The sequence below is a fragment of the Halyomorpha halys genome, unplaced genomic scaffold (genome assembly GCF_000696795.3).
Source record: "Halyomorpha halys isolate HHAL.00 unplaced genomic scaffold, Hhal_1.1 Scaffold749.1, whole genome shotgun sequence".
Lineage (NCBI taxonomy): Eukaryota > Metazoa > Arthropoda > Insecta > Hemiptera > Pentatomidae > Halyomorpha > Halyomorpha halys.
In genome coordinates, this window is record NW_027116653.1 from 136,571 (window position 1) to 148,222 (window position 11,652).

Sequence of the window (11,652 nt, forward strand, 5' to 3'; positions counted from 1 at the left end):
TAAATAATAAAATAAATAAATAAAATAGAGAATTATTATCTAATATGTTCATCTACAATAAAAAAATTAATAGGCACGGTCAAAAGTTAATTTTTGATTACTTTAAGCAAGAATTTGACATTTTTTGGAAGAGTGGCCCATAGATAAGATGTTCAAAACTCGATACATCTATTCGGATCATCGGATGGTAAAAGTTTATCCTTTATTATCATTGTAAAATTCAGTGATAAACAATAAATTTACAAATATTTCAACTAAGTACTTGTTAGCGGTCTGGGGGTAGGTAAAGACATTAAATTGTTAACAAGGAGTTGAAGGGTTGCAAAGTAGTGATATAAAAAAAAAAAATTCTGCCATCATTAAATTCATTCTAAAACATATTTTTTAATTAATAACATTTGTAAGCAACAGTTATTCTATTAATGATTTATTATACTGATTATTTGAGAGTGGTTTATTTTATTATTAACACTAAAAGAAGAAAATTAATAGAATCGATTTACTTTTCAGAAAATATAAATTATACAGTAAACTTTAAATCAGATTCTAAAGGACTAAACCACCATTATTCTGACATTTTAAGTAAGATAAATACGTAATGATTAGTAAAATGTTAGTTGTAAGATAAATGTTCAAATTCTTGAATTATACAAATGTATATATATTATATAGACACATACATGCACATGTGAAAAAATAAAAAAGAGGGGGTGTATGAATGCAAGAGAATGTATATAATAAAAATACAATAATTATGGGTTTAAATAATGTTAAGTTATAAGGAATAAATTAAAAAAGAACGTTAAATTAATGATTTATTATAATGATTGTTTGAGAGTGGTTTATTTTATTCGAGAAGTTAAGTACTGTTATAAATGATGTTACTAAGTAGAAAAATAAGAGACAATTATATATGTGAAAAAGTTTTAGATTTAAAATATAAAAGTTATATATGACATGGGCAATTAGCCTGCAGAAATTTTTTAAAAAGAATATGACATCAATGTTTAAGGTTGTTTCCTTGAAAATGGCTTGAGGGACGAAACGTTGGAAATTTTCTGAAAATAAGTGTTAAGAGTATATTTGGATCAAAATGGTGTTAATAATAAAAAATAACGTTAGTTAAATTGTAAATAAATTGATTTTAGTGATTAAGTGATAACAGGGTCCTGTGAATAATCAATTTACAAATAGTTTTTCAAACTGTTGTGATATTATTTTAATATTTATTTTGTTTTAAAGATATGACATGGGCCATTCGCCTGCAATTGATTTTTTAAAGGATGTAGGAATGATTAAGGTATATTCAAAAACATTAGTGTTGTATGAGGAAGTAATGTAATAATTATATATTTTTTCATTTATTTAATGTAATTTACAACTGTACAAAATAATAAATACAATAAGTAAATTGGATGAATGATTCAAACACTTGAAAATCTTAAAAAGGAAGGAACCACCCACTACGTATAGGTGGTACTTCAAGCATTAATTTAAATTAGAAGGTCCCGTGGCCAACTACTTTTCAGACGTCTCGGAGAATTATCAGGGATTATTAAGGATGAGAGATTAAGAACTAATGGGTTAGGATGGGTAAGGAGTTTTGAATGAAAAGATGCATATCAGTTTTGGGCCAAATCTGCAACGAATGAGATGTTAAGGTCTTCGTGGATGGATTTATTTGTAATGTAATAAGGAGCATCAAGGGTTTTACGTAATAATTATATAAAAACAAATTCTATAGTTTGTCTCCTCGAGAATGGCCTGAGGGCCGAAGCGTTGCAGATGTTTTGGAATAAAAAGTAGTTGAGAGTAAACGTGGATCAATTGTTGTTTGTGTTAATAATAACAGTTATTCTCAATAATTTATTCAGGGAAACCGATGTCTGAGGAGTGCCGAGAACCTGATATGGTTATTAATATTGACTACTTTTCAATTAGATTTAAACCAAGGGTTCTCAGGAATATGAAAAACCTTATCTCAAATTATAATCCACTGTAGAGCCGCCACAGTTCAGCATTTATTTCTTAGCATGACATCAACAACATTCAGTCGGGGCCTTCCCCTGTGGTAAAATACAGTAAACCTAATCTCTTTATAGATAACATTTCTTAGAGTTAAAGCTTGAAGAATGAAGCGAAAATTTGTTTTTTTATTTATGTCCAAGGGCTTATAGCTAATATTAGTCGAAGGAAAAGTGTTTCTCCATGTCGGTATTCTCTCTTTTGATTAATTTTCATATAAAAAAAAAAACTTTGAATTCATAAATAGTCTAACAAATCAATTTGTATTATTGCAGGTTGGTGTATTAAGAAATTTTATTATTATTTTTTTTTTTATGACCTCTTTCCTAGTCATTTCTAAGGGAAGGGGGTATATCTAGAGGTAATAAACCTATTATAACCATGGTGGGGGTCCAGTTGTCATTTCATGGGACTGTCATCGAAATAACAGTCGATCCACCAGGCCATATTCGAACAGGCACCACTGCAGTCTCGAGGCATTTGACGCTCTCGCCTATAAACATCCCGACGTAATAAGACCATTGAGTACTATAGTAATTGATAAATAGTGACGAGTTGAGAGGTGAGATATCTGTCTAAAATAAGTGAACAAGGTTGATTCTGACTTCTCCAGGCTCAATGTAAATAGTGATCATAAGTAAAATGTTTATTTTAACTTTTAGATACTTTTAATGAGGTGTAGATAGTTGATCGTAGATTAATAAACTGGGATAAATAAATAATTTTTATAATTAATAATTTATGTTGTTTTTTGCTGACCACACCCCCCCCCCCCGACCATCTTCTCCAATTAGATATTTTTAATTTCATTCCAATCTAACTTTTTATGTAAAATAGTATGAATAAATAATTTTATCACCATTATTTTTCTTAATTGATGCAGATCGTAATATTTTACATTAGGAAAAAAGATTTATCTCAAAAATACCTCAAACTTATTAGTTACTTGGTTACAAAAAATTGTTGATTTTTGGAAGCAATCGCATGCGCAAACCCCAGCGCACTACACCACTGCTGCCGCACCCCGTATCCCAGAAATGGCAAGGGAGGGGGATAAAAAAAAAAGGTACTTGGTTACGCACAAAATACTTAAAGTGCCTTGGATATCAGCGAGCGTTTGAAATAAAACTCATGTCAATATCATGGAGTAAATAGATATGAACTCGTTTATATCACGAACATTTAAAGATACCTCAAACAATAAAAAATAAATTGAGAAGCCAGACACTCACCTAGACGTTAAGGAAGCTACTACAGGAGTGAAGTTGAGTACGTAACGGTTCAGTAGTAGGGGGTTTGCTTATTCTAATTATATAGTATTTTGTAAATAATCAATGTTGGTCAACGAAAGCTTGTTGTGTTGACTGTTATCAACAATGTTCAGTATCTGATTGCACATCTGTTGCTTGGCAACATCTTGTGAAGGTGTCAAGGTCTTACCTGATGCACAAAACCTTGTCCTTATGTCAAACATCAGAAGCTTAACAACTTCGAAGAAGAAATAGAACTTACAAGCATCTTATCGTTAGATAAAGCATATTCGCATATACTACCATTTTTATTACCCCGCATATATACCATTCTTTAGATAATTAGCTCAAACATAAAAACTCCATATTTACAAGTAGAATTATAAATTTTTCACAAAAATTTCGGTTAAATTATATTTCATTAAAAATATAGGTTTTTTTAATAACTCGAAAAACCAAACATATCCTAGTTCCTTTGGAAATAATTTAGAATATTTTCAGTTTAAAGTAACAAGTAAATTGGATGTGTGCTTCCAATTTACTTGTATCTTGAAAGCTCATTTTTTTGTCGGTATGCTGACGTTGATGATGACTGTTTAGGTCATTTTTTAAATAATACTGAAGTCATAAATAGTTCGGAAGTATTATATTATATAGGAAGTCAGGTCGGAAAAAATGGATCTTTTTTTTTTTTTTTATACAAAACTTTTCTGAAACGTTCGCCAACTTTTTTGGAAACGTACTTGTTGAATGGCTCAGTAAAACTGATTAATCTAATTAAAAATTAAAATAGTTTTGGCAAATACATTTTAAAATGTAAATGATTTATCACTGAAGAAGATGTCTTTATCAGCTTAACTAATTTACATGCATTACCTGCTCACCTAAGAGATACGCCTTGTCCATTGGCCTTTGAACCCCAAGCCTCTTGGCTACTGCAGCCAACGCCATGCAGATCTCTTCGTGCTCATCAATGTCTTGTTCAAGGTGTTGAAAACAACAGTAGAGGACCAGCTTGCACTCCTGACATCGCAATTCTACGGCCGGACAACTGCTCTTGCATACGTGGCAGGAGCCGCTGAGGAATTGCTCGCGGTACCACATCTTGTACACACCGCCGCTCATAGCTGTCTGAAATGAGTAAATTTTATTTAACATCTACAAAACGATAAAATTGGAAATACAATATTATCTTCTTAAAATTATGACAATATAATAAGCTTAAGATTTTAAATCTATTAAGAGTTTAATAGATTAAACTCTTCTTGTACCAGTTACCCATCATACCCATCGCTACCACTCGATTGGGTTTTTCATCTTCTTTTTTTTCGAGAACTTAATAATACTAAATATAATACTAAACGATAATATTAAAGATAACTGTAAGCATTATCTGCTCTAAAGATTGAAAGAACTTTGGTCGCAAGGCAATTCAGGTACAATGAAAAAATTAATGATGAGGTTCAACGTTTTTTCAAGGAGAGGGCGAAAAACTACCTAGGATAACATTACATTATTTTTCTACATTAACGCCATTTTAGTCAAAGGCGATTCAGGTAAGCCGAAAAAAGTGAGTTCACACTTTTTCAATAACATGGCGGAAAATTACCTGGTATAATATTACTTTATTTTTCTACATAATCGCCACTTTAGTCAAAGGCGATTCAGGTACGATGAGACTGAATGCATTTTCAAGGAAATAGTGGAAAACTAGAGCAACATAGGCATAGACAAATTTCGACAGCGTTTTCAAAAATGCACCGAGCAGAGTAGATATATGGTGTCTATTTTTCTTCGCAATCCCCACTTAGTTTGGTGCATTTTAGAAAACGTGACAGTTTTCTAAACGTATGTTGTTCTAGTTTTCGTTCATTTCCTTGAAAAAGCGTTGAACCTCCTTTGACTGAGTGGTGATTATGTTGAAAAATAAAGTTTTAAATAAAAATAAAATTTTCAACAGAGGTGCTGGTTCGATTCCGCTCTTGATAGGTTGGCTTTTATTTCTTACTGGCCCTACAGAATGAAAACTCGACTTTCTCACTCTGGTTTGAATAGGCTGATAATCTGGTTATAAAAACTAATTCACTAATTATAAAATTAAATGGCTCTGTTTGGTAAGGTACTAATTAGAGTTCTTTTAATTTCATTGGACCTAGCAGTCATTCTTGTACTTAAAATATTTTTAGATATAGCTTTTGTTTGAATTTAGTTAAAAGGCTCTTAAAGAAGATTTATTTAATGCTCACCAAATACTATCCTATTTAACATCACCAAAAGCAATTACTTTACTTTTACCACAAAGGATCGCTTAGGAATATTTGGCCATAAAACTGATTGTTACTTGCCAAGGTTTCCTGAGTCAAACCCATTTTATTCATTAGTGTCAATAAGTGGTTACATAAAATCAGAAATATTGTTCTCATTCTGGTGATAATGCAAACTTTATAATTTTATATTTGAAATTTTCGGAAGGATAATTATTTACATTCTCTCCCCCTAAAAAGGGCGGGAACAATTACTTCTTGACCACTCTGTACAAACCTTTTAAAAATGAACTACCCGCCCACTCAACAGGGAATTTTTCCCTCTAGGGGGAAATTCAAGAGGAAATGAACATAAGAACGTATTATTAAAGGAGCAAGAAAAAGTTCCTATTTGAAAACAATATATAGGAAACAGTCTAATTAAGTCGACCCAATAAATACAGGAGAATCTTCGGATTTATATCCAAAGAGCAGATTAAGAATTAAATGTCAAACCTCAGAATTGTACCCATGGGAAAATTAGGACATTAATAGACATAGAAATATGGGATCATCAAGTGCAATTTGTACATTAAGAACTTTTATATCCCCACCCCCTCTCAGGACATTAGTAGACATAGAAATATGGGATCATTAGACTTAATGTAATTCGTCTATTTAGAAATTTTATATCCCCCTCAGGATATTAATAGACATAGAAATATGGAATCATCAAGTGCAATTTGTACATTAAGAACTTTTATATCCCCTCCCCCTCTCAGGACATTAGTAGACATAGAAATATGGGATCATTAGTCTTAATGTAATTCGTCAATTTAGAAATTTTATATCCCCTCTCAGGATATTAATAGACATAGAAATATGGGATCATTAAATGTAATTTGTCAATTAAGAAATTTTATATTCCCTCTCTCAAATAATTGTGACGTTCTATATTTGTAAACATGTTAATGAGTATGTATATAAGTTCTTTTTGAAAAATTAATTAAAACATTAAAATGTTCATTACCTATTAAGTAAATATAAATGCTTAATGCTCAATATAAATGTAAATGCTTCATTTGTAGAGTTTCTGGTTTTGGATTCCAATGATTGTTATAAATATATAATATTTGTAATATGTAAAATAAAATTCTAATATTAATTATCTAACTCTGAAGATTGTCGGACAGTAGATTTTAATAGTCCAGAAAGAGAATCCGAGAGCAATATGGGTCGTAAACCTCAAAAGTGTTAAATGTTAAATAATAAGTTAAACTTTATCTAAAGCGAGAAAGAAGTAAGCGTGAAGGAAAAGAAATTTTCACTCTTAAAGGTGGTTAATATTATAAACTATAATAACTTATAATAACAGTTTAACAGTTATCTACGTACAGTCTGGTCAAGAAGTAATTGTTTCCGCGTTTTCGAAGGAGCTAAATTTACATATTACCCTCGGGATTAAACAGAATCCATCATTAATTCCATAAAAATGTAGTAAGGGCCTTCTAAGCGTTCTGCTTAGGTAGGACATACATAAAAATGGCATATTGTCAAAATTGAATAAATTTTGTTTAAAATTATTCAGTTAATAATTGATTGATTTCAGTTTGATGTGCCGAAACAAACTTCGTTGTAAACTATCTCGTGCAGATTATTCCCAAGATCATTCTATGTAATGCCAGCTAGCTTCGTAGCTCAAAAATCAAGAAAATCGTTCATAGAACCTAGGGTACTTAATCGATCAACTTCAAAATTTAATGCTCTCAAAAGGATGCTTAGGTATACCAAAATATACTAAATATACAAAATATACGGTATACTAGGTCAGTTTGAATTATAAATATGAGGCGTACTGTCGTAAAACTATATAATTGAAAAAATGACAACTTTTACATCTTGAAATTGCTTGTTAATCACAACTTTTTACCTTTATCCAGCAGTCAATTACCTTAATTTCAACATTATTCTCTTATGAAAATAAATTTTCTAAATATTTTCTCAATAATTTATCAAATCAACCTTAAAAAAGCTGGTGGCACTAAAACATTAAATTTATAGAAAAATTGCAGTTACCATGTTTTACGGCCGAACGCCTCATGTAAGACAATATATTTATAATTGTTAAAACATATTCGAGTGACTTTTTATTGTATTAAAATTTAGCAAATATATACTTTATAATCAGAACGCGTGGAAACTTGTTTTTTCCAACGATATCAAAATGTATGAATTGCTCAGAATATTGTACACACGATTAAACAAAGGTTACAAGATGATCTAGGAAATTATCCTCTCGATCTTTGCTGAAAGATGAGGAGTGGGCAAGTTTCGGCTTAGACGAGGTATCATCTCCTTTCAACTTATCTTAAGTATGCTGCTGTAAAAAATGAATAATCTTTTATCTTCCCATTTTTAATTTGTTCTCAAAACAAATGGTACGTTCGAAAACTATGCTTTACTAAACTTACAATTAGGTTCAGAACTATTCATCATTGTTAAACATTTTAACTTTAATGGCTTCTGAAATAATATCAATATCATTAGTAGCTACATGAAACAGTATTGTACTTAATATAGATCTTTGGAGAACTCCTTCATCTATAAGACTAATTATAATTATATCTTAAAACCATTAAACTTCTTCATCTTCAGAAACCGAAATATCTGCTACAATTTTGGTCCTAAATGTTTCTTTTCATATAACATATAAAATTATCTATTAAAATTACAAATGTTTCAGGTTTAACTAAAACAAACGTACCTTTTCGTATATTATAAATACCGTCTCTACCCGTACCCATTTCTTTCCAATAAATTCCTGAAAACCCTCCGTGACATTTAAAAAGAAGATGGCAACGAAACCTAACATAGAACTTTCAATATTATAGCTGTCTCCTTATGAGATAAATCTTTCTCATTATACTGTTATGTCAGTTTCGATTAAGCTCCTACTGGGCTATGCTTGCAGACTGCAGACTGCATTGCATTCATCTCCCTAGAGCACTCTCCCTCGAGAAGCAGACACAAATAAAGGAGATCGCCGAGACCTGGAGGTGACATTGTCTAAAAATCCCTAACAACGGCGCGTGACATTATCCGTTGCCAACCAGTAGGGCCCAGTTGGCACCATTAGCTCAACTATTATAGCCTTTCGTAGACATCATGATAATTCCAATTGTATTTAAGTTATACTGTAAATCTTACAACAGTATTAGAATATTTAAATATTTATTAGAATTGTTCTAAAAACATAAAATTGCCATCATTATTATGACACCATTATTATTGTCAATTTTATTTTATAGGTCATCTTTAGAAATAGTCGTACTAAAGTTATTGAAGTTGAGTTAATTATGTTTAACAATTTGTGGAAATTTAAAGCTTCACCGCAAGTTTTAATTCACATTTATTTGATCCCATTCACCACTAAAAAAATTTAAAATAGATTTATTTTTTATTAATATACTTGTTTGAGAGTGGTTTAGTTTCTTTAAAACAATTTTGATCCTTTTTCTCTCAACTTTATTCTTTTTAAACTTCCGACGTTTCGACCACTTAGGTCATTTTCAAGGATTCCTTATTTTGTTTTCATTTTTTCCTTTAAAATTCTTTAAATGCCGGTTAATTGCCTTTGTCCCATAAATTCTTCTATAAAATTCCTTCCCAAATTTAAAACTTTTATTAACCACTTTTCTTACTATGTTCATTTGCAAACTCCAAACTGTTTGGTCTAAGTGGTCGAAACGTCAGAAGTTTAAAAAGAATAAAGTTGAGAGAAAAGGATCAAAATTGTTTTAAAGAAATTTAAAATATTTATTTCCAACTACATATTTCCTCATTCAATTTTCTAATAATCTAACATTGTAATTTAAAAACAAAATCTTTATCTCATATTTCTTTTTTTATGTATCATTTTTGCTGAAAATTCTTGCATTGATAACTTAATTTTATTTTTAATTAAAGAAAGTGATTTTGCACACTACATATCCGTAGTAATACATAGCAAGGATTGTTGCTGCACTAAAAATAGACACTTCAACAGGATTTGAATTTTTACACACTTATACCGATTTTTTTCTTCACTTTTTCAGTTTAAAAAATGTATTAACATTTACTATAGATATTGTTTAAATTATCTCTCATGTTGAAAAATCCGTACAAATAACTTTATTTCAAAATTATCATTCAGGAAGGAACTCACCCTGTAGTTGTGGACGAGCGGAATGGTGGTCAGAACGCTACTGTGCCAAACTGATACAATCGAAAAAAGAATCGATTATTCTATACAAACGATATTTTATTATAAATTATATGTATGTATTTTTTTTTAAGTAAGATTATTTTAGATGATTTAAGATGTTTTACTGAATTATTCTATACTAAATATATTAATAGTGTACTTATGCCTAATTAATAAATATTATTACCTTGCATTACTTCCTCACTAGTGAAAGTAAAAAAAAAATATTACGTTTTAGACATCAAAGAACAAATTTGGTATTGGTGTAACAACTGATAATACTCATCAGAGAGTAACACCTATTACCGTTGATCACATTTCGATAAAATTTTCAGAAATTTTTTGGTTGCCACCTAAAATTTGCTATACTGATTTCATCGATTTCCATCAACTAATCTTGTTTACGCATGTGCAAAGGTATTTTTTAAACTCTTATAAATTGAAAACGGGTCTGAATAGGTTGGAGAAAAGTTGGGGATTAATATGAATCGGTCTACTTTCAGTTTTATTTTCGGTTGCCAAATATTTTTTAATTATAACAGATATAAATTAGTGGTGTTTGACATTACATTGATGTTTGGGTGGAAAAGAAACTTGATTATGTATTGCGGTAAAAGTCACCCAGCGCCGTCTTCCGACAGTCCATTGGATGAGGTCCAAAAATATGCCATTTTTATAAGTGAGTCTATTTTAATGTATAAGCTTTAACGTAAATAGGTATGTATATATGTTTAACTTCCGGTTTTCCAAAAATAATTAGAAAAATGTAGTAGTTTGTTTAGGGTCTTCATTTTACTTTATTATGTTGTAATTCAAATGAAAGTTTTTTTTAATGCCAAAAGGTATTCCAAACATTAAATGAATGAACATTAAAATCCAAGTGATATGGAAAGTATTACAAAATTCACACAGCACCTACCATATAACTTTGTATCAATTTTACTAATTTATTTTTACTAATAAAGGTTTCATTTGCGAATCTCCTTTGCCTTGATACATAACCAATACATTATTCTTGGTTATGGCATGATTAGTAAGTGGTCTGGATTGACCATATGTTTAGTAAATCATATAAAAAATATTTGCCATCTGCTTCAAACTTTTTAATTTTTTTTATAATTTATTTATTGTTATTTACAACTGTATAAAAATATATACAACTAGTAAATTTGCTGTTGGTGACTTAGTGACATGATACAAACATGTGGAGAATCTACTCATTGATAGAACTGCAATAACATTTCTAGAAGAGAAGATCTCAAGACCATCTTCTTTTCAGACACCTAGGAGGATTATTAGGTAATGAAGGAGAAGCCAGGTTAGAAACAAGTGGATTTGGGTGGTTGGGAAGTTTATTATGGAAGGAATGATTCTGATTCTGGTTCTGGCCAAATCGGCAATATATGGGACATTGAGGTCCTGATGGATGACTTGATTTGTGACAAAGTATTAATGATGATAATGAGCATTAATGATTTTATAAAGGATTTTGGACTGTAAGGATTGCTTCAAACTTTAAATTTGTAACTTCCACCATTTATGTTTAATTGATCTTTAATTGTTTTAATTGTGTGTTCGAAAGACTTCCTAAATTTAAATAAATAACTTATTCATCTGTTTCTATCTTATTTATTTGTGTTTTAACTTCACTAATAATATTGCTTTTTTATTTTAATTTAATATATTTCTACATTTTTATTCGTTGGCAACTTCATCATTTATTTTTCTGTGTATCCATACTCGTAATTCTAAATTTCTATAAAACTTTTATACTTTATTGAAGTTACGAAAATAAAAATAATTAAATTATACTTGTATACATCATATATCACTTCCCTGCTATATGTATGTATGTATTATACGAATATAATAATAAAGGAGGTTATGAAAA

At 30.1% G+C, this 11,652-nt stretch overlaps 1 protein-coding gene across 3 annotated transcripts in view; it reads right to left on the reverse strand.

The window, feature by feature from the left end:
- Positions 1–9,784, reverse strand: part of LOC106685869 (putative protein MSS51 homolog, mitochondrial) — a 21,303-nt gene extending 11,519 nt beyond the window's left edge. Inside the window, exons 1-2 of one of the 3 annotated variants that reach the window (XM_067053399.1) lie at positions 9,723–9,784; positions 4,160–4,406 (exon numbers count right to left, since the gene is read on the reverse strand). In XM_067053399.1, coding sequence (XP_066909500.1) covers positions 4,160–4,400 — 241 coding nt within the window. In that variant the 5' untranslated portion in view covers positions 4,401–4,406; positions 9,723–9,784. Of the gene's footprint in view, positions 1–4,159; positions 4,407–8,282; positions 8,492–9,722 lie in introns of those variants that run through there. The other 2 variants (XM_067053400.1, XM_067053398.1) reach the window with 2 other exon arrangements.
- Positions 9,785–11,652: the final 1,868 nt, after the last annotated feature.